The 23476-nt window shown below is 45.8% G+C and overlaps 1 protein-coding gene across 1 annotated transcript in view; it reads left to right on the forward strand.

Moving 5' to 3' along the window:
• aclya (ATP citrate lyase a) overlaps positions 1–23476 on the forward strand; it is a 107253-nt gene that overhangs the window by 33608 nt on the left and 50169 nt on the right. Inside the window, exons 5-14 of the mRNA XM_070864606.1 lie at positions 1650–1840; positions 6601–6680; positions 8473–8603; positions 12122–12240; positions 12752–12888; positions 13690–13751; positions 14824–14941; positions 15669–15823; positions 17199–17292; positions 20486–20515. Of these exons, the coding sequence (XP_070720707.1) occupies positions 1650–1840; positions 6601–6680; positions 8473–8603; positions 12122–12240; positions 12752–12888; positions 13690–13751; positions 14824–14941; positions 15669–15823; positions 17199–17292; positions 20486–20515 (1117 nt within the window). The remainder of the gene's footprint in view (positions 1–1649; positions 1841–6600; positions 6681–8472; positions 8604–12121; positions 12241–12751; positions 12889–13689; positions 13752–14823; positions 14942–15668; positions 15824–17198; positions 17293–20485; positions 20516–23476) is intronic.

A 23476-nucleotide genomic window follows, 5' to 3' on the forward strand; every position in this document is an offset into this window, starting at 1 on the left:
TCCTAATTGTTCTCTCCTGAATGTGCATCATCATTATAGGCAGTCCCTCGGAATCGAGGAAGACTTGCTTCCACTCTAAAAATGAGTTCTTAGGTGGCTGAATAGTCCAATACGGGAGCCACAGTCCCTGTCACAGGTGGGACAGACAGTCGTTGAGGGAAGGGGTAGGTGAGACATGTTTGTCGCACGCTCTTTCTATTGCCTGCACTTCATTTCTGCATGCTCTTGGCGATGAGACTTGAAGTGCTCAGTGCCCTCCCGGTTGCACTTCCTCCACTTAGGGCGGACTGGTCTTTGGCCAGGGACTCCCAGGTGTCGGTGGGGATGTTGCACTTTATCAGGGAGGCTTTGAGGATGTCCTTGTAATGTTTCCTCTACCCACCTTTGGCTCATTTGCCATGAAGGAGTTCCAAGTAGAGCGCTTGCTTTGGAATTCTCGTGTCTGGCATGTGAACGATGTGGCCTGCCCAGCGGAGCTGATCAAGTGTGTTCAGTGGTTCAATGCTGGGATGTTGGCCTGGTCGAGGACGCTAGCATTGGTGTGTCTGTCCTCCCAGGGGATTTGTAGGATCTTGCGGAGACATCGTTGGTGGTATTTCTCTAGCGACTTGAGGTGTCTACTGTACATGGTCCATCTCTCTCAGCCATACAGGAGGGCGGGTATTACTACAGCCCTGTAGATCATGAGCTTGGTGGCAGATTTGAGGGCCTGGTCTTCAAACACTCTTTTCCTCAGGCTGCGCTGGCGCACTGGAGGCCGTGTTGGACCTCGTCGTCAATGCCTGCTCTTGTTGATAGGAGGCTCCTGAGATATGGGAAATGGTCCACAGTGTCCAGGGCCGCGCCATGGATCTTAATGACTGGGGGGCAGTGCTATGCGGTGAGGACAGGCTGGTGGAGGCAATCCTGGTTGTGATGATTCTGTGACTGGAGAACTGGTCTGCAGCCTTCCTTGCGTGGCTCAGCACAGCTAGCTTTTTAAATGTGTATTCCTGAATCGTTATCAAGTTAAAGGAAGGTTAGGAAAAATGTTATGCAGGAGCTGGCTACAATATGTCACTCATGGCCACAAACCACTGTGCCACAAGGTTTTAAAAAGGAATGTTACTTGAAAAAGAGGAATATTAAAAGTTATGGGCAACAACAAGAGATTGGGAGTTAAACCAGGTACCTTGTGGAGAAAAACACTGGCGCACACTGGACTAGGTTGCCTAGGAACATTCGGAACAGGAGGAGGCCATTCAGCTCCTCGAGCCTGCTCTGCTATTGAATTCGATCATGGCTGGTCTGTACCTCAACTCGATTTTCCTACCTTAGCTCGATATTCCTTGACATCCCTGCCGTAAAAAATCTATCCATCTCCATCTTAAATTCCGAGTGACTCTTAGCATCCACAGCCTTTTGAGGGAGAGGGTTCCAGATTTCCACTGCTGTGTAAAAGTGCTCCCTGATAGCGTTCCTGAATAGCGTAGTTCTAATTTTAGGACCCCATGTTCTTAATTTCCCCTCCGTATCGACACTATCTAATCTTTTTAACGTTTTGAAACTCCTCAATCAAATCACCCCTCAATCTCTCAAACTCCAGGAAATACAAGCCAAGATTATGCAGCCTGTTTGTGCGCTGTAATATTTCTGCGGTTCTTGCTCAGGAGGAAGAGTTCTATGTGTGCATCTATGCTGCCCGGGAAGGCGACTATTTGCTATTCCATCACGAGGGCGGAATGGATGTTGGTGATGTCGATTCTAAAGCCTACAAATTCCTGGTGGAAGTTGACGGAAAGCTGAGCGAACAGGATGTCAGTGTACACCTGCTCCGACATGTGCCAGAAAACAGGAAAAGGTAACTTTAAAAACAGAAAACTCATTCTTTTTTCCAATAACAACAACTTGTATTTATATAGTGCCTTTAACATAGTGAAACGTCCCAAGGCGCTTCACAGGAGTATTAGATTAAAAAATTTGACACCGAGCAGCATAAGTAGAAATTAATGCAGGTGACCAAAAGCTTGGTGAAAGAGCTAGATTTTAAGGAGCGTTTTGAAGGAGGTAGAGAGCCGGAGAGGTTTAGGCAGGGAGTTCCAGAGCTTGGGGGCCGAGGCAGCTGAAAGGCAGGGGGTTGTGGGGCTGGAGGAGATTAGAGATAGGGAGGGTGAGGCCATGGAGGGATTTGAAAATATCATCATCATCATATGCAGTCCCTCGAGTCGAGGATGACTTGCTTCCATGCCAGAAAGTTCACAGGTGTTTCAATGAAGGAATAATATTCCAGGTCCCAAACTAAATCTTGAAGAATGGAAGATGCCTGTGCGTGGATTTTTTTAACGTGTGATGGCCGTTGCACACCACACTGGCTAGGGTTAAACTGGGGAGGAGTTAAACTAATATGGCAGGGGGATGGGAATCTATGCAGGGAGGCAGAGGGAAATAAAAGGGAAACGGAGGCAAAAGATGGAAAGGAGAATAGTAAAAATGGAGGGCAGAGAAACCCAAGGCAAAAAACAAAAAGGGCCACATTACAGCAAAATTCTAAAGGGGCAGAGTGTGTTAAAAAGACAAGTCGGAAGGCTCTGTGCCTCATTGCAAGGAGTATTCGGAATAAGGTGGACGAATTAACTGTGCAGATAGCAGTTAATGGATATGATGTAGTTGGCATCACGGAGACATGGCTCCAGGATGACCAAGGCTGGGAACTCAACATTTAGGAAGGATAGACAGAAAGGAAAAGGAGGCGGGGTGGCGTTGCTGGTTAAAGAGGAAATTAATGCAATAATAAGGAAGGACATTGGTTTGGATGATGTGGAATCGGTATGGGTGGAGCTACGGAATACCAAAGGGCAGAAAACGCTGGTGGGAGTTGTGTACAGGCCACCAAACAGTAGTAGTGAGGTTGGGGACAGCATCAAACAAGAAATAAGGAATGTGTGCAATAAAGGTACAGGAGTTATCATGGGCGACTTTAATTTACATATAGATTGGGCTAACCAAACTGGTAGCAATGCGGTAGAGGAGGATTTCCTGGAGTGTATTAGGGATGGTTTTCTTGACCAATATGTCGAGGAACCAATTATAGAGCTAGCCATCCTAGACTGTTGTGCGAGGCCCCTTGGGGAAGAGTGACCATAATATGATAGAATTCTTTATTAAGATGGAGAGTGACGCAGTTAAATCAGAAACTAGGGTCCTGAACTTGAGGAAAGCTAACTTCGACGGCATGAGGCGTGAATTGGCTAGAATAGACTGGCGAGTGATACTTAAAGGGTTGACGGTGGACAGGCAATGGCAAACATTTATAGATCACATGGATGAACTTCAACAATTGTACATCCCTGTCTGGAGTAAAAATAAAACGGGGAAGGTGGCTCAACCGTGGCTAACAAGGGAAATTAAGGATAGTGTTAGATCCAAGGAAGAGGCATATAAATTGGCCAGAAAAAGCAGCAAACCAAAGGACTGGGAGAAATTTAGAATTCAGCAGAGGAGGACAAAGGGTTTAATTAGGAGGGGGGTAAATAGAGTACGAGAGGAAGCTTGCCGGAAACACAAAAACTGACTGCAAAAGCCTCTATAGATATGTAAAGAGAAAAAGAGTAATGAAGACAAACGTAGGTCCCTTGCAGTCGGACTCGGGTGAATTTATAATGGGGAACAAAAATGGCAGACCAATTGAACAAATATTTTGGTTCTGTCTTCACGAAGGAAGACACAAATAACCTTCCGGATGTACTAGGGGACCGAGGGTCTCGTGAGAAGGAGGAATTGAAGGATATACTAATTAGGCGGGAAATTGTGTTAGGGAAATTGATGGGATTGAAGGCCGATAATTCCCCGGGGCTGATTGTCTGCATCCCAGAGTACTTAAGGAAGTGACCCTAGAAATAGTGGATGCATTGGTGATCATTTTCCAACAGTCTATCGACTCTGGATCAGTTCCTATGAACTGGAGGGTAGCTAATGTAACACCACTTTTTAAACAAAGGAGGGAGAGAGAAAACGGGTAATTATAAACTGACAGCAGTCGTGGGTAAAATGTTGGAATCAGTTATTAAGGATGAAATAGCAGCGCATTTGGAAAGCAGTGACAGGATTGGTCCAAGTCAGCATGGATTTATGAAAGGAAAATCATGCTTGACAAATCATCTGGAATATTTTGAGGATGTAACTAGTAGAGTGGACAAGGGAGAACCAGTGGATGTGGTGTATTTGGACTTTCAAAAGGCCTTTGACAAGGTCCCGCACAAGAGATTGGTGTGCAAAGTTAAACCACATGGTATTGGGGGTAATGTACTGACGTGGATAGAGAATTGGTTGGCAGACAGGAAGCAGAGAGTTGGGATAAACGAGTCCTTTTCAGAATGGCAGGCAGTGACTAGTGGAGTGCCGCAGGGCTCAGTGCTGGGACCCCAGCTCTTTACAATATACATCAATGATTTGGATGAAGGAATTGAGTGTAATATCTCCAAATTTGCAGATGACACTAAGCTGGGTGGTGGTGTGAGCTGTGAGGAGGACGCTAAGAGGCTGCAGGGTGACTTGGACAGGTTAGGTGAGTGGGCAAATGCATGGCAGATGCAGAATAATGTGGATAAATGTGAGGTTATCCACTTTGGGGGCAAAAACACGAAGGCAGAATATTATCTGAATGGCGGCAGATTAGGAAAAGGGGAGGTGCAATGAGACCTGGGTGTCAGGGTTCATCAGTCATTGAAAGTTGGCATGCAGGTACAGCAGGCGGCGAAGAAGCCAAAGGCATGTTGGCCTTCATAGCTAGGGGATTTGAGTATAGGAGCAGGGAGGTCTTACTGCAATTGTACAGGGCCTTGGTGAGGCCTCGCCTTAAATATTGTGTACAGTTTTGGTCTCCTAATCTGAGGAAGGACGTTCTTGCTATTGAGGGAGTGCATCGAAGGTTCACCAGATTGATTCCAGGGATGGCTGGACTGACATATGAGGAGAGACTGGATCAACTGGGCCTTTATTCACTGGAGCTTAGAAGGATGAGAGGGGACCTCATAGAAACGTATAAGATTCTGATGGGATGGGACAGGTTAGATGCGGGAAGAATGTTCCCGATGTTGGGGAAGTCCAGAACCAGGGGACACAGTCTTAGGATAAGGGGTAGGCCATTTAGGACTGAGATGAGGAGAAACTTCTTCACTCAAAGTTGTTAACCTGTGGAATTCCCGACCGCAGAGCGTTGTTGATGCCAGTTCATTGGATTTATTCAAGAGGGCATTAGATATGGCCCTTACGGCTAAAGGAATCAAGGGGTAGGGAGAGAAAGCGGGAAAGGGGTACTGAGGTGAAGGATCAGCCATGATAATGAATGGTGGTGCAGGCTCGAAGGACCGAATGGCCTACTCCTGCACCTATTTTCTATGTCTTATGTTTCTATGACAGAGCTAGGTCTTGGTCCAGTGGCAAGGGTTAACCAGGACGACTGGGGTCCAGCTCTGCTGCACTGACCTAGTGAGCACACATATCGCAGTGTGGGCTGGTCCATGCTGCCCCTGGGCCCTCGCCTCTTCTGGGCCCCGAACCCACGCCTCTCCTTGGCCCTGGTCACGTCCCTCTACAATCTCTCTCCGCTCCTTCGCTTTGACCTTGCCAGTCGTGCAGTACCTGCCCACGCTCCAATCAGCGACCTGGATCTTGGTGACGTCCAATCCAGTTGTCCTCTTCGCTGATATTCAATAACATGGTATTTATCTGTGCAACATCAGCTACTGCTCTTGGGCCTCCACCAGTGCTGCTTGTATGGAATGGACCCATACAGAATGGGTAGGTCCCAGCTGCAATTGTTGGTCTGTGCTGAGGTCACTGATCCTAACTGGAGTGATGTAGGAGCACTATATATAGCTGGATGTATTCCTGTGGAAGATTTAAAATTTCTCGGGGTTCCCATTTGAGTCAATAGGTCAGGAGTTCAAGTGCCACTTGAACGCAAAAATCTAGCTGACACTCCAGTGTAGTACCTAGTGAGTGCTGCACTGTTGGAGGCTCTGTCTTTCCGATGAGACGTGAAACCGAGGCCCAGTCTAGTCTCGTAAAAGATCCCAAGGCACTATTTCAAAGAAGAGCAAGGGAGTTCTTCCTGGTGTCCTGGCTGATGACCTCAACCAACATCAAACATTATCTGGTCATTATCACATGGCTGCTTGTGGGAGCTTGCTGTTTGCAAATTGGGTGCTGAGTTTCCTACATTGCAACAGTGACTACACTTCAAAAAGTACATCATTGGCTGTAAAGCGCTTTGGGACATCCTGAGGTTGCAAAAGGCGCTGTAGAAATACAATTAAGGGTCGAGAACCGAGATCACAGATTTAAAGTGATTGGCAGAAGAACCAAAGGCGACACGAGGAATAAAATTTTTATGCAGCGAGTGGTTAGAATCTAGAATTCACTGCCTGAGAGAGTGGTGGAGGCAGATTCAATTGTGACTTTCAGAAGGGAGTTGGATAAGTATCTGAAGGAAAATAAATTGCCGGGCTACTGGGAAAGGGCAGGGGAGTGGGACTGGCTGAAGTGCTCTTGCAGAGAGCTGGTTTGTGTTGATTATAATACATTTTGTCATTTCAACACTTGATTTTCTGATCTTTCCAGCAGTCTGGCCGCTTTTATTGTTGGACTCTTCACACTGTACGAGGATCTGCACTTCACCTACCTGGAGATTAATCCATTAGGTAAAAAAGCCTTTGACGTCCAGTATCTTCATGCTGCAGGGTGGCTTAAGCCAAATTGACTGAAATAATAAGTGCACATCAGTGAAAGAGCAGTCACGTAATGGCCCATGGTTAATTTAAAGAAATGGTCCCATGCATTTAAACTCTAGGTTTTCATAATACAACAAAACTACAGGGATCAACTCCCCAATGCAGTGTAAGTGTGCAGTGTCAGCCGTGGCTCAGTGGGCAGCACTCTCACCTCTTGAGTCCAAAGGTTGTGGGTTCAAGTCCCACTCCAGAGACTTGAGCACAAAAATCTAAGCTGACACTCCCAGTGCAGTACTGAGGGAGTGCTGCACTGTCAGAGGTGCCACCTATCGGATGAGACGCTAAACCGAGGCCCCGTCTGCCACCTCAGATGGACACAAAAGATCCCATGGCACTATTTTGAAGAAGAGCAGGAGAGATATCCCCGGTGTCCTGGGGCCGATATTCATGCCTCAATCAACAGATCAAAAACAGATTATCTAGTCATTATCCCATTGTTTGTGGGAGCTTGCTGTGCGCAAATTGGCTGCTGCATTTCCCACATTACAACAGTGACTATACTCCAAAAATGTACTTCATTGGCTGTAAAGCGCTTTGCAGTGTCCTGAGGTCATGAAAGGCGCCATGGAAAGTTTAAAAAAAAAAATGGAACTTGCTTTCCTGAAATGGGATAAGAAGTCCTGTAAAAATAAAAGTACCCCAAGACAAATGAGCATTTCAGAACATTGGAGTTCTGATGAAGGATCTCAAATAAATTGGCCTTTCTCTCCCTTTCAGATGCTGGCTGACTGTCCTGCTGTCAATTTTCTTTCCATAGTTTTCATAGATTAGCAGAGCTCATAAATAGAGGACTTAAAATTCTGATGTCCTCTTCAGTATTGAACAGGAATATGATTTGGTCTCTGCTATAGAAGCATTTGTGGCAGCAAACCTGCATGAAACCGAGAACTTCCAAGTCATGTCCAAGCAACTGATCTGGGGTTTGTGTGTGTGGTGGGGAAATGGACAAAATTGTGCAATGCAGTTTCTCAAATTATGGGTAAAATCTTAGACTAAAAAAAAGTGTTTTTTTCACTCGCTGTAAATCAGTAGTCTTGTCCTGTCCCCTGCTATCTATCCCCTTGTTAATTAGTCTCGTCCACACCAGGATGCCTTTCATGCTGTTATGAGTTTTAATTCTAATTCTTTCCATGTTCACATTTCTGATTCTCTGAAATCTGAGATGTTGAGAGGTTGTTTCCCCGGCTGGAGAGTCCAGAACCAGGGGGCACAGTCTCCGGGTAAGTGGTCGGCCATTTCAGACTGATGAGGAATTTCTTCACTCAGAGGGTTGTGAATCTTTGGAACTCTCTACCCCAGAGGGCTGTGGATGCTCAGCCGTTGAGTATATTCAAGGCTGAGATCGCTAGATTTTTGGAGTCTAGGGGAAATCGAGGGATATAGGAATCGGGTGGGGAAGTCGAGTTGAGGTTGAAGATCAGCCATGATCTTATTGAATGGCGGAGCAGGCTCGAGGGGCCGTATGGCCGACTCCTGCTCCTAATTCTTATGTCCTTGTGTTTTAGGATTTTTTTGATGAGGGTGGGGAAGGAGGAGGAGCAGAGCTGCAACAAATAATGAAAAGATCTGTAAACTAGACTTGCATAGAAGAGAGATGTTCTACAGTAGCACTAATGCGAACCCTGGGAGAAATGTGATGATCTCTGGTGTTTCCTTGCGATTATTGATTGTAATATTTTTCTTCCCTCTTAACCCACTGCAGTTGTGACCAATCGCGGTGTATTTGTCCTTGATATGGCAGCAAAGATAGATGCCACAGCCGACTACATCTGCAAGGGTAAATGGGGAGATGTCGATTTCCCACCACCATTCGGGAGAGAAGCTTATCCTGAGGCAAGTACTGATGTATGGTGACGTATTTCATGATCTTCAAATCAAGTCGTTTTCTGCAAAGGTGTGTGGGCGGTGGGGGAGGGGGGGTGGAGAGAGAGAGCATGGGTGCAGGACTAAAGAAACTCACCTGTTAAATGTCATCCTAGTTTTTATTTGCCGATTTTCTCCCCTCCCACACAATTCTGAATGCGTGGAATCTATGGGCTCGCAAAACCGATACAGATGAGGAAGGCCATTTGACCCAACTTGGTTCATCCATCCTGAAAGACCCTTCCATCAGTGCACCGTTTCTGTTTGTCAAGTGTTTGCAGGGCTTTTGCCTCCACTGTTAAACCCAGAGGTGCATCCCATGTATTGATTGTGTGAAGAACATCTGACATCTGGCCTAAATGACGAATTCACTAAGTTTGAACCTGTGTCTCTGTCTGTCTATCTTCCCCCCCCCCCTCTCTTCCCCCCCCCCCCCCCCTCCTCCCAGTCCCTGTTATGTTCTGTTAGTTCCAATTATGGGAGTTTTAAGATTATGGACCTCAAATGATCAAACTCACAGTGACAGCTTGTCTGTAATTAACAGCACTAAAATACAGAGTAGCACGAATGTAAAGTCAAATTAACCTAAAGTCAAACTAGTTACCACCCCCGGAACAGAGGAATGGGCTTCACTGCGCAGTCTCTTCTCGAGTCTGCTCGACTGGATCGACTAGGCTTATGTTCACTGGAATTTAAAAGAATGAGAGCGGATCTCATAGAAACATATAAAATTCTGACGGGATTGGACAGGTTAGATGCAGGAAGAATGTTCCTGATGTTGGGGAAGTCCAGAACCAGGGGTCACAGTCTAAGGATAAGGGGTACACCATTTAGGACCGAGATGAGGAGAAACTTCTTCACCCAGAGAATTGTGAACTTGTGGAATTCTCTACTGCAGAAAGTTGTTGAGGCCAGTTCGATAGATATATTGAAAAGGGAGTTAGATGTGGCCCTTACAGCTAAAGGGATCAAGTGGTATGGAGAGAAAGCAGGAATGGGGTACTGAAGTTGCATGATCAGCCACGATCATATTGAATGGTGGTGCAGGCTCGAAGGGCCAAATTGCCTACTCCTGCACCTATTTTCTATGTGCACTTTGTACAAGTGATTGTTTACCAGAATCTGGTAATTGTCCTTGCACGATAGTGATCATCAAGCAATTTAGTCATCGACTTTTATATCCGACATAATTACCAATTTCCCCCTCGTTAGCAAGCCTACCAGGGCCTTATAACCACATCCTCTTTTCTGTGTAAGGATCAAGTGGTGAGAGGACACTTGCTATCGGACTGCACAACCAGGCATTGCTCAAGAGATCTGCTTAAAAGTATAGATTGAGGCAGTGGATATGCCTTTTGTTATATTTACGATATGTATCCAGACGTTATCTCATTTGGCCAGGCTGATCCTGAGAGGTGCTGACCATCTGGCATTTATTAACCTGGCATGAACATCTGTTAATGCTCCTTTGCAAGCAAGAAGCATAATTGGCATGAAACAGCCCAGAAGCACAGTGGCATGAAGCATCCTATTCATTCAGCAAAATCCTGTCTGCCTGTGGCCTACAGTTGGCAGTCATTTAAGGAATTACTAATTACCTTAGCTTTGAGGCCCCCTCTTCGTCACCTTTCAAAGCAGAATATCCCAGGTTTTCCCAGTCCCTTGGATTGAGGAGTCAGTCTTGTGGCTCTTCTGTGCCCTGTTTTCAGAGCATAATGTTTCCCTTGTGTCTCGGTGACGAGGCACAATATTGAAAGATGACTGTACAGTTTGACTGTGACTTCCTCGGACTTGTACTCTACTGCTACAGCTGGTTCGTTCAGCATTCCATTTACTGTGCTTGTTGATTCCCTGTAGAACTGTACCCCAGTCACCCTGAATATATGAAGCAATGTTCCTTCTTTATTTTTTTTTGGTGGGTGGTCCCTTTAAGTGGCTGCACGACCCATTCAAATTTTGATGCGCGTGCGATTTCTCCCGTATAAAAGCCGGTGAGCGGCCTACGCTGGACCAGCTGACCACTGTGCGGCTTAGCGGGAACATTGATACGAAGTGGAATAAACAAACGTTTTATCTTGGGCAATGAGTGCAGAAGTGGAGGACATGAGAACACTCGCAAGGTTAAATGTTAGGAAAGTATTGTGGAACAGACACCCAGATTAGGGATTAATTCCTACCTTTTTGAAAAGTCTCGAAGCAGCTGTATATGTAACAATGCTACTTGATTATTTTCTCAGGAGTTAGTGGAAGGAGTGCTGTGTTTAAAGTGAGGGCGAAGTCCATGATGGAGTAATTGTGCATGGACTCCATGTGGCATGCGACCGATCAGCTGAATGGGCTTTCCTTGTTCTTGTATGCACGCAAAGTTATTCTGGGGTTGCCGGATCTGCCCAAGTGAATGGGGTGAATTTAGCACCACTGGGACTGGTGAATATAATGGCAGCATTACAGACTGGCTGAGAGTTTCAACATTTACTATAGCTAAACAAAGGTTTTACAGGAAAATACATCATTTCAGTATTCTGGATACTGATGCTGAAGTTCCAGCCACTTCACTGTTGCAGCCTTTGACCCCAAGGTGTGAGTAACTCGAGTTCTGCCGTTGCTTTTCATCTCCAAGCTTCCGGCGACTAATATATAAACAGAAAATGCTGAAAATACTTAACGGGTCAGGCAGCATAGAAACATTGAAATTTACAGCGCAGAAGGAGGCCATTTCGGCCCATTGTGTCCGCGCCGGCTGACAAAGAGCCACACGGCCCTTGGGCAGCAGTCCTGAAGGTTACATATAAACCTATGAACAATGACGGAAAGGCAAAGAGCACTAAACCCAACCAGTCCGCCTCTCGTAACTGCGACACCCCTTACACTGAAACATTCTACACTCCATCTCCTAGGAGAGGCAAAAACCAGATTAATAACACAGGCCAATTTAGGGAGGAAGAAATCTGGGAAAATTCCTCTCCGACCCATCCAGACGATTGAAACTAGTCCAGGAGATCACGCTGGCCTCGATTCCTTGCAGTACTTACCATTATATCTGCGCTGTCCAACAAATGCACTTTAAGTGTCCATCCACCCATCTCTTAAAAGTGGTGAGAGTTTCTGCTGCTGTTGAGTGAAGGTTTCAATGGATTGGAACACAGCGATGTGAGAATCCTGCTCCTCACCTGGAGGTGGGTGGGGTGGCTTGACCCATCCACCTCCACGGAGGTGTGTGGGGGGCCTGACCCATCCACCTCCATGGCACGAACCTGGTATTGCAGTACTTCCAGGAACGGTGCTTGGGCTCTAGGCCTTTTGGCTAAGAGCATTAGCGCAGGGTGATCCTTGATGTGTGCAAGGTGACCTCTGGCGTTTGTGATCTGACAAAGAATTGGAAAGATTGGCTACGAAAAAAATAAAAAAATAAAAAAAACATTGTGAGGGTTGGCTGGTAAATGATTTAAAAATGACCGTTCTGTGTTTTGATGCTGTTTCTGTTACAGGAAGCTTATATTGCCGATCTTGATGCAAAGAGTGGAGCCAGTCTGAAGCTGACCATCCTCAACCCCAAGGGCAGGATCTGGACAATGGTGGCTGGAGGAGGTGCTTCTGTTGTGTACAGGTACTGTGTACTCTCCATTACACTAAATCCAGGTGCAGAATTGTGAGCTTCAGCGTGTCCTATAAAACAGTGTGAAAAATCCTGAGTAAACCTTTCACTATCACTCCTCCCTCTTCGCAAGCTCTAGCGCACTTGGTTCCCGTCACGACTATATTCAGGAAATGAAGCTGAGCTTTAACCTTCGGTAGATCAGTCAAAATACAGGAGTAGCTTTAGGGAATCCTCTCGCTGTTTTCCACTTTTATATGAACATTTTATCTTTTGGTCAAAATTAATGTCTGGCAGGGAATGGTGAAAGTGTTCTGAACAAATCTAAATTTTGGCCTAATTCCAAGACATTAAAAATCTACAACATTTTGTGACTATGTGGGAGGGAGAGGAAAGAGGTGGAAGATATGGACGATGTTACTTTTTGAGACCCTTCAATTAAACGCCAGGGTAGAGCATGTGCTTTTTATTGTAGTCAGTTTTGGTTTGGCCGTTACCTATTTTCCTTTCTGTTTGATCACAGTGACACCATCTGTGACCTTGGTGGAGTGAATGAGTTGGCAAATTATGGCGAGTACTCGGGGGCCCCCAGCGAGCAGCAGACCTATGACTATGCCAAGACCATTCTGTCTCTCATGACCAGAGAGCAGCATCCAGAAGGTGAGACCAAAAGGGAATGGACTCCCCTTGAAGTTGTGAGAAAACTCACAGTACAGCATTTAAGGGCAGCACACTTCCGCTACTGAGTACAACACCATCTCCTGTTTCCACTCACTGCATTTGTTAAATCGTCACCTGCTTCTGTATTACCCAGGGCCCCTGGTTCCCTCCTCAGTGCTATGTATCTTCAGAAATATCATCCTGGAGAACAGAATTTGTTTCCATGTGTATGCTGATGGCAGCCAGCCCTTCTCCACCTTCTGCATTGATCCCCAGGCCATTGCTGCACTCTCCCCTGCGTTTTCAACATTAGGACCTGTATGGGCAAAACCCAAACTGTCCACTGGCTCCTACCGTATGCTTTTGGACGCTGTTCCGTCAATCTTTCCTGCCTTTGCAAAAAGTACAATTCATTCAGAACACCATCTCACTCGCTCGCTCTTTCTCTCCCCTCCCCCCCACCCATCCCCCTCTCTCCTTTGCTTCACCATTTGTGACTTTACTGCATCACTACCCTCTGGAACATCCTCCATTTAAGAAAAAACTCTCTGCCATCTCTCCTCTTTCTCTCTCTATACCCCCCCCCCCCCACCCCAAATTGCTTTCAAAAGCTTTTTCTAGTATCATACTTTCGCACCGCTTCTTTCTCTCATCCGATGTCCCCTCTTTGTCCTTTGCGTTGTGAAGCACGCGGCCACATCTTCAGTACGTGAGAAACACTATAGCTTTGTATGATGGTTGTTAATTTTTCTTAACTGACTCCTTTATCTCACCTGAGTAAATGTGTTCTATTTTATTCAGGAAAAATCCTCATTATTGGAGGCAGCATCGCTAACTTCACAAATGTAGCAGCAACATTTAAGGTAATGAATCATTCCTCAACCTCCAGATTATTTGAATTGGTAATTAGTTTTGGTACAAAGATAGATCTGCCTAGTTCTGATGAAGGGTCATCGACCTGAAACATTAACTCTGTTTCTCTTGCCACAGATGCTGCCTGACCCGCTGAGATTTCCAGCATTTTCTGTTTTTTTAAATTTCAGATTCCAGCATCCGCAGTATTTTGCTTCTGCCCAGTGATCTGTTTGATCATTAATTAGATCACAATATAAATGCAGATGAGGTTATTTGACCCACCCGTGTTCATTCATCTAGAAAGAACCTCCGAGCTCCCCCCATCATTGCATCTAACTGTTTCGATAATTCCAGGGTATTAGCTCCCACTACGATTATCCTTTTATGCTTCTCTGAGACCAATGGGACCGGATGCATTTTATTTCTTTCTATAATATGAAGTCTAGTAGATTTGACACTGGTTTCCATAGTTGTTCATTCACTCAGCTCTCGGCAGTGTAACTATTAATTATTGGGCTGATGTCATCTTCCCTCTTCGTATTCCTTCTGCCTTTCGCTAGGTTATTAAAGCCCTTTTAAGCTAACTCCAAACGGCCAGAATCAAAATCTGCAGATAAACTTCAATGGCAATGGTTAAACTGATTAGGGATTTGTAAAAGATGCTTGGGGGTGGGAAAGTTGAAAGAGGAGGGCACTTTCAATGTGAGGAGCACACTCACAAACATTAGTATCTGTGCTGGACAATTATATCACATTTAAGCAGATGAGTCACCAGATGGTTTGTTGATGTTCCCAAGTGGTCCCTATTGACTGGCCAACATTCTTCTGAATGAAGATCAGCATCCTTCCTACTCTTACTGAACCCAGCACTTCAACATAAGTCACTAACTGGCCTGGTATGAAAGGAGGCAAAATAAAATGATAGAAGTCCCTGTGTTCTTGAGAAAACAGCCAAATGTTCTTGACCTACAGGAATCAGTGGAGTCCAAAAAATATTTCCCAATGAAGCTTCTTATTTTTAATGGATTTTGTTCTGAAGATGGTGGTTCTGTCTGTTTAACTTTTTGTTTTCTTTCCTAGGGCATAGTACGTGCAATCAAGGACTACCAGACCCCTCTGCAGAACCATAATGTCTCTATTTTTGTCAGAAGAGGTGGACCCAATTACCAAGAGGGTCTTCGTGTCATGGGTGAAGTTGGTGAGCAGCTTTTGTGTACAATAAAAAAAAATCCAAGGCATCTGCCCATGAAATAGTGTAGATATTCCCAACAGTATATCCAGTATAAAATGAGGAATTAGCAAGTCTGGTCTTGGCCAAATGGGTGCTTTGCATTTCAGCGTCTTGGTCTGTGGCCGTGATTCTCTAAACAGATCTTCTGTATGAATCTGGATGTCTTCGCACATGGGGGGCATCTTTGCGAAGCTGCCTAGTTGTTATGGGACCCCAGAGGTTTTGGGAGTAGGTTGCCTCTCCACTCTGGGGTTGGCAAGAAGACCAACCTGGTGAAAGGGAGGAGGTGGAAAAGCGATTGCAAACATTGCTTGTCTCAACTGACCTGAACATCTGGGCTTCATCTGCAGGGTGTGTAGAATGTGCAAAGAAACCATTCCACTCTCTGCTTAAATCTGTCCAGGCTCAGCCAGTGCCAGTGTGCCAGTCCAGTTGGGAAGATGAATGTGTGCAGATTGGCTTTCTCATTCAACTTGTTGCTTTTTTCTCTGACTCTCCTGAAATGGGATGTTTTCCCATCAACTCTTTCATCCATCACCCCTCTCCCCTCCCCCTTCCCCCCCCGCCCTCTCCAGTCATAATGATCCTTATCCTTGCCACCCTGGGACAAGAGATCGACACACTCTCATATTGTAACACCAAGTTATCCAATTCCATGTGGTCTAATCCTAATTTTTTAAATCTCTGTCTCCAGGGAAGACAACTGGAATTCCCATCTACGTTTTTGGAACAGAAACGCACATGACTGCAATTGTGGGAATGGCACTCGGCCACCGAACCATTCCTGACCAGCCGCCCATGGCTGCCCACACTGCCAACTTCCTACTAAATGCCAGCGGCAGTCCCTCGGTAAGTGCGGGAGCTTAAAGCCCGGGGATGGCTATCCTAGAGGGATATGTTTCAAAGAGATGATGTGTGTGCTGAAGGGCTGATGTGCGTTTTATCTGCCAGCCTGTTTTGGTTTTGATATTTAAAATGGATGAGCGACAGTGCTACAATCTGGAACCTGTGACTGTCCCATTGTTGGCATTTGAATTATTGGGAAGAGTGGATAAGGGAGAGTGCAAGGACAGGTTGCATAGACTAGGCTTGTATTTTCTTGAGTACAGGAATTAAGGGGTGATCTAATTGAGATGTTTGCGATGAGTAAAGGAATTGATAGGATAGATGCAGAGAAACTATTTCCTCTGGTGGGGGAGTCCAGAACAAGGGACATAACTTAAAAATTAGAGCCAGGCTGTTCAGGGGTGATGTCAGGAAGCACTTCTTCACACACAGGGCAGTGGGAAGCTGGAACTCTCTCCCCCAAAAAGCTGTTGAGGCTGGGGGGGGGGGGTCAATTGAAAATATCAAAACTGAGAAATAGATTTTTGTCAGGTAATTGTATTAAGGGTTACAAAATCAAGGCGGGTGGATGGAGTTAAGATACAGATTGGCCATGATCTAATTGCATGGCTGAACAGGCTCAAGGGGCTGAATGGCCGTCTCCTGTTCCTACTCACCCATGTTCCTCTTCCTATGCATCATGTGTCTGCCACGTATGTACTGCTCCTCGTATTTGAATATCAGCCTGGAAGCCAGTTCCTTGCCTTCTCGGCCACAGGACGATGCCATAGGTGGGGAAATGGTGAGGGTCAGGGGAAGGAAAGTATTTGTAATTTGATTCTGATCGATAAACCTACTGTAAGGAAGGCCATGTTATCACACTGGTGTAACAGGGGGTGCTCCCTCTTAGTGAGGATAAGACACAAGATTGGGCAGAGCTGAGAGCTTGCGGTGTAACTGAACTGAGAGCTTGGTGAACACTGGGTGCCGAAGCACCAATGTCTCCTGTAAGCTGCGCGGCCTGTCTCCCCCAATACGCGTCTCATTCAAACTTTTGCACATGTGCGGTACCTACAAAGTAAAAGCCAACGAATGGCCTCCGCCGAACCTTCTAGCTGACTGCATGGCCGCACAGCTTAACGGGAACATTGCAAAGCACTCACCTTGAATGTGAACTTGTTTGGTTTGTAGGCGACGCTCTGTGTTCTGTATCTGGGGCAGAGTGTAGCATGTAGAGTATTTGGGGGGTGGTGGGGTGGTTGGCGGGGAGGAGGTTTGCATGTTGTCCGTTCACTTCTGTCACAATGGGTGATGGTTAGGCGGCTGCTTGTGGACGATTACTGCTGCATCCCTACATAGAGCTGTACTGTAGACTAACTTGTGTCTTGCTTCCTTCCAGACACCGGTCCCTAGCAGAACTGCTTCTTTCTCTGAATCAAGATCTGAGGATACCAATAGAATAATGGTGAACCTGAAGCCCAGCGTGCTGAATGGTAATTCAACAATTGTACCCATAAACGCCTTGACTTATCCACGTACCTCTTTACATAGGAGACAAGCATCTGTTAAAGGGGAAACGCCAGGCTCCACATCAGGATGAAATGCTGCAGTAGCTAGTTCCATTTCATTTTATTGAAAAATGCTGTTAACTCACTGAAGGCAGCGTTTGCTAACCATGTACAGACTTGCTGCAGCCTTTTGTCAATAGATCAGCACCGGTGGTGCATGTGTGCCATTACACTGTCTCGCGCCACTCACAGGGCGATCTCCTTCATATTGAGATTAAGTCACTTTGCCAAACACCACTGTTCCAGTGAAGCTGAATGTAAAATCGAGAAATAGCAACATATCTTTCTACAAGGACCTTTGGCCTTAATACTGACTTTATTGCTCGAACCGTAACTATATTTTCTCTCTGGCAGGTGGTGCTGGCAGTGTGGGGTGGTGTTTCCAGGGGGCTGGGGCTGGGAGGGAGCGGATTAGTGCTTGGGTGGGCACCCTCAGTCGGAATACCGAGGTGGGCTGCACCCTTGGTGTCCACCTGATTTTTTTTTTTCTTCTACCAGGCTCCTTGGCCAGCTCCGCTTTACCAATTGTTCATGCTTCCCTTTCTACCTACCTCATTCCTCTATTTCTATAAGAACATAAGCAATAGGAGTAGGCCCTAAGGCCCCTCGAGCCTGCTCCGCCATTCAATAAGATCATGGCTAATCTTCGACCTCAACTCCACTTTCCCGCCCGAACTCCATATCCCTTGATTCCCCTAGACTCCAAAAATCAATCTATTTCAGCCTTGAATATATTCAGAGACTCCACCTCCACAGCCGTTTGGGGCAGAGAATTCCAAAGATTTACAACCCTCTGCGTGAAGAAATTCCTCCATCTCTATTCACACATACTGTTTCTCGTATATCTTATTTCTCATGCCTTCGATTGTCTCCTGCTGATACCACTTTTGCCATCTAACTACCTCTTTTCTATAAAAGCTTCACAGATCATTCTATTTCTTTTTCTGTTTCCCCCCCCCCCCTTCTCCCCTTTCCTTTTGTTTTGACTTTCAGTGCTGTTCGTCGGTAATATCTTTTGTTTTGACAAAGGGTCCATGACTGAATATATCAGCTTGCCCCCTCTCCACGGATGCTGCCTGACCTGCTGAGTGTTTCCAGCATTTTCTGATTTTTATTTCAGTTTTCCAGCATCTATATTTCTTCCTTCACGAATGTTTTATTGATGCATGTGGTTCTCAATTACCTGTAAATCTGTGGGTTTCAAAGATAGTATTGTGTGGGAAGTATATTCAATCCAAGGACCCTCCCTTTTACACGCCACATTTTTTTTTAACTATTAAATTTATTAAACACTAGAAATATTGAACTCAATATGGAAAGAACATCTTTGTTAAACAGAAGTAGTTTGGAGCTTGGTGCTTTTTAAAGAGGAACTATGCTGTACTGACAAAGTTACATATTTGATAGTTTGTTTAAATCTACTTAAAGTTCTGTTCTTGTGCAAAACCAGAGTGGCATAGTTATGAATTGAAATATTAACGTAAATTCATTAGTTTTTTTGTTTTACTTGTGGTGCTCCTGATTCTGTACAAGGCAAACTTATCTGAATTGGTTCAATCCTCTCTGGATGGAGCAAGATTCGAAGGGACCTGCTTTAAGCCAGTGGGGAAGGTAGAGTTCACTCGATTACTGCAGCCAGAACAGCTTGAGCTCGTGTGAGCTTAGTGGTGCTGTTTCAGCCGACCCCCGACACAAAGACTCTGAAGCAAGCGTCTCTAACTCATACCAACTTTACTCAGCGCGGCACAGCTGAAGGTGGCAGAGGTTTCCTCGTGTGCCTGCCGATCTGGCATGTGTATGTTGCCCTCCTTCACCGGGCTTGTAGACACTCTCCGCTGGCTCGGTTGCGATTATAAGCCCGAGGGACTCCCAGCTCTGGGTCGGCAACTTGCATTTTATTTGTGTTTTTTTTAAATTGCGGAATTGTTCGTGTTGTGCTGTGCCTCTGGTTACCTGTAGATTCCCAGAGGCCAGCTTGGATACTGGACCTCTAAATGCAGGACAATGGCACACCAATGGGTAGAACAACAGTGTCTCAAACTGATTAAGTGTAATCTTGAATGAATTTTGACCGGTCAGTTGGGATTGACACGTGATCGCAGTATCACTTTTTGATTTTTATCTCTTCACGCATTCCATTTTTTTGCAATTTGAGAAACATAGGAACAGGAGGAGGCCGTTCACCCCTCGAGCCTATTCTGATCTGCATCTTAGTCACATTTAACTTGACTTGGTTCTGTAACCTTGAATACCCTTGCCTAAGAGAAATCTATCTTGGTTTTAAATTTTCAATTGACCCCCAGCCTCACCAATGTTCCCTCCAATGTTTTTAGGTGTGTGGCCCCTTTAGCTGGCTGCGTGGCCCATTCATAACTCCGCAATGCACATTTTTTCCCATTTAAGCGCCAGTGAACGGCTGTGTGGGACCTCCAGAGTCACAGCTTAAAGGGAACATTATCCTCAACAGCTTTTTGGCGGAGAGCGTTCCAGGTTTCCACTACCCTTTGTGTCGAGAAGTGCTTCCTGACGTCGCCCTTGAATGGCCTAGCTGTAATTTTTAAGGTGTGCCCCTTGTCTGGACTCCAGTTAAACTTCAGAGATGGTTAAACTCCACCCTGAGCAGAAATAGCCTATAATCTACGCTATGTTCCATTTAATCACTTGAGGGAAAGGTCCCTGAAAGTAATTGTTGAAGTTCTAGGATAACTGCTAATTGGATCGCTCTTTCAAAGAGCTGGCACGGGCACGATGGGCCGAATGACCTCCTGTTGTGCTGGTAAGATTCTATGAACCACGCCTGTTATAACTTACCCAGCTGCCCTTCAGCAGTAACCCTGAGTGCAAAACCTACCAAGTTGGATTGTTTAATTTGGATTGATTTGGAAGCTGGGGAAAGCTGGTGAGATTGTTAAACTGTCTTGTATTGCTGCCCTGAAATTGTCGTCCTCATCTCTTGGGCTAACTGATGGCACTGTGGGGGAAAATGGGCATCACTCGGTGCATCTCTTGTCCAAAGGGAGTGTGTGCGCCGATGGGGAGTGTGTATTGGGTAGTGATATAATGTAAGTCCGACTGTATGTGATGCATTTCTTTTGTTGGTGATCTCTCTCTTTAACAGAAGGAAGGGCAAGGCAAGAAAAGAAAAGAGGTAGGAGGGCTACGGATGGATAAATGTATGTTCATGAAAGGTGGTTGATTGCTGTTTACTGTGCTGTTTCCCAGCAGAGAGCTGTCGTGTTTCTGCTTCATTTGATGCCAGAAATAAAATTAACCTGTGGGTAAATCCCCGGGAAAGCCATGAGGAAGTCATTTACCCAAGGGAGCTGGGAATCGAAGGGATCAAACCTTCCTCAGCACACTCCGTTCCGTGCATTTAAACAGTTGTATGGAGCAGAGCTTTTTGTTTCTGGGTTTATAATATAATGAAGCATTAACTCCTTGCAGCTTGTTGTTTGCAGGGTGGTGTCGTGTGTAGTGAGACCGCTCCAGCGTGACTCGATACTTTGGGTCCAAGCTCTGCAGTTTCCCATTCAGCAGGGGGCAGCCTGGATCCAAAGTAGAGTCAAAGCAGCTTCTGTGCAAGCTTAAGCTTTCTGCAGCGATGGCTAACTAACTCATTCTTGACTGCCTTTTTACAGCCACATCTCCGTAGCCACCTTCTCTGCTTCCACAGCTGCAGCTCCTGCAAGCTTTACACAACAGCCCTGCCCTAAAGGCGTGGTTTTCTGAATATAAATTCTGAAGAGCTTTGTCAGCATTTTGCACGGTATAAACACTGGCCCGCCTGGCTATCTCTTGTGCCTATTGATGCCAGTCAAGAGTCTTGTGAGCTGCTGTTTGCTTCAGTTCTCCGTTTATTTAAAAAAAAGCCTCTATATTACGAGACCAGACGATAGCCTTTCTCTCCCTTCAGACCTTCCCGGAGGGAGAGGGAGCCAATAATATGACCAGGGCAGAATCTCTGAACTATTGTGAAATGCTTTCAGTTATTACATCTCCTCTCCTTTTGGACCCTTCCTGTGAACATCAGCCCTGCATCTCTGCAGACACTGGCACTGCTCTTTCACTCTGTCTGTATCTGGGTGTTGGTTTAAGCACTATCGCTGAATGCCCTTGTCTCTACGGTTTCTCATTCACTTGCAACCCCTCCCCCCCCCCCCCCCCCCCCCCCCCCAACCCTTCGCCCGGCCTCCTTTTCTGGATAATCGATGAATGGCAGTCGGGAAAGAGAGAGATTTGAGAAACTGGAAATTGAAAATAAAATACAATGTCGGAAGTGCATGAAAGTCAGCAAAGAAAGGACAGGTTAATGGTTTGAGAGAAAGTCCGCTATCAGCCTGGAAGATAAGTGAGCTCAGTTATAAGACTGAACAGTTGTCTCATAGAATCATAGAAAGTTTATGACACCGAAGGAGGCCATTCAGCCCATTGTGTCCGTGCTGGTTGAAAAAGAGCTACCCAGCCTAATCCCATCTTCCAGCTCTAGATCCGTAGCCCTGCAGGTTACGGCACTTCAAGTGCACCTCCAAGTACTTTTTAAATGTGATGAGGGTTTCTGCCTCTCTCTTCATTTCAGGCCGTGAGTTCCAGACTCCCACTGCCCTCTGGGTGAAGAAATGTTTCCTCCTCTTCCCTCTAATCCTTTTAACAACAATCTTAAATCTATGCTCCCTGGTTGTTGACTCCTCTGCTAAGGGAAACAGATACTTCCTATCCACTTAGATTCCTCCATAATTTTATACACCTCAATTAAATCTCCCCACAGCCTCTTCTGTTCCAAGGAATACAACCCCAGCCTATCCAATCTTTCCTCATAGCTAAAGTTTTCCAGTCCAGGCAAAGTGGCAACTTAGATTTCTGATAATTGTGCAGGGGTTCTTGCGCATGTACACTTACTTCAGTGTTGTCCCCAGTGCTCTAAATTGCAGCCTTCAGTGTGACCGGGTAAATTGCGTGCACCCGAATTCTGGGCAGCTTTCAGTGGCGGCAGGTCATTGGTACAATCAATAAATGAGCTTCTGGATAGCTTGGCACTCTGCAATTGCTGGTCAAGACATCCTTTTGTTTTTATCTGATAATCACACTCAAATATCCCCCTAATTTTAATATCCTTCAGGAAACCGCCCAAGCTCTTATCTGACTAGTCTGGTCTTTAAAACTGCGGCCGTTGCCCACTATTGCTCTCGACATCGTCTGCCGCTAGAAATGTGAACCGCCCGAATCACCACTCCCTGGCAGCACAGAAGCACACTTCTGTGGGGCTTGAAACTGGCGCTGGGCTTGCTGGTGCCCGATGAAGCCTTGTGCAAATGGGCGAGGGTGGCGCCAGGATGCCAGTACACCGATGCTCTTCTGAAACCAGTGGTGTAAATGTAAAATCGTCTTTAATACCCACGGGCTTTTTGAGTTGTTTTGAGAACAGGGGCACCATGGATAACGCGGGCACTTAAAATACCCAGCAAATCCACAGTAAGATCTTTTCTGCCTCCTCTTCCCCCTACAAATTGTTTCTAAAATGGCAGAAAATACATTTTACATCAGGGTTCCGTTTCTGAAGAGGACAGAACAGGGGTTTTCTCTGGAATGCTGATGTGGTGCATTCACCCGGCTTACTCCGTGTAGACTTGAGGGGCAGGGAGGGATAGTATGTGATAATGGAAGCCTGCGTGTAACTTATAGCAAGATCTATCCTGCAGGGATGTCCAAACTGCAACCTGTGGGTCACATGCATCTTGAGCCCCAGCAAGCCAGCGAGAGACACCCAGGCCACTCTGTTCTGCTTGGGTTTGACTTGCTCGCTCGCTGGTTCGTCCTGATTAGAATTCCAGAGGCCTGGTGGTTTGGAAAGGCTGTTCCTAGCGTTGTTGTCTCATTGGTGGCTATATCCTAAATCGGAACACTAACATCGATCAGAATCAATAAGTTGAGATGTACACAAAGTAATGGAATGTGGATTTAAACTTTATAAGACGTCCCTGAGGCTCCGTGGTCCAAACCCAAGATAAAAAGCTTGGACACCCCTGGGCTGTTGGTTACCAGTGACGTATCTTTAAAATGTTTGTCTCTTTCTTGCCTCTTTTTTTTTCTCTTCCCCCCCCCCGATCCAAAT

Source organism: Pristiophorus japonicus, chromosome 21 (assembly GCF_044704955.1).
Source record: "Pristiophorus japonicus isolate sPriJap1 chromosome 21, sPriJap1.hap1, whole genome shotgun sequence".
NCBI classification, from domain to species: Eukaryota; Metazoa; Chordata; class Chondrichthyes; family Pristiophoridae; genus Pristiophorus; species Pristiophorus japonicus.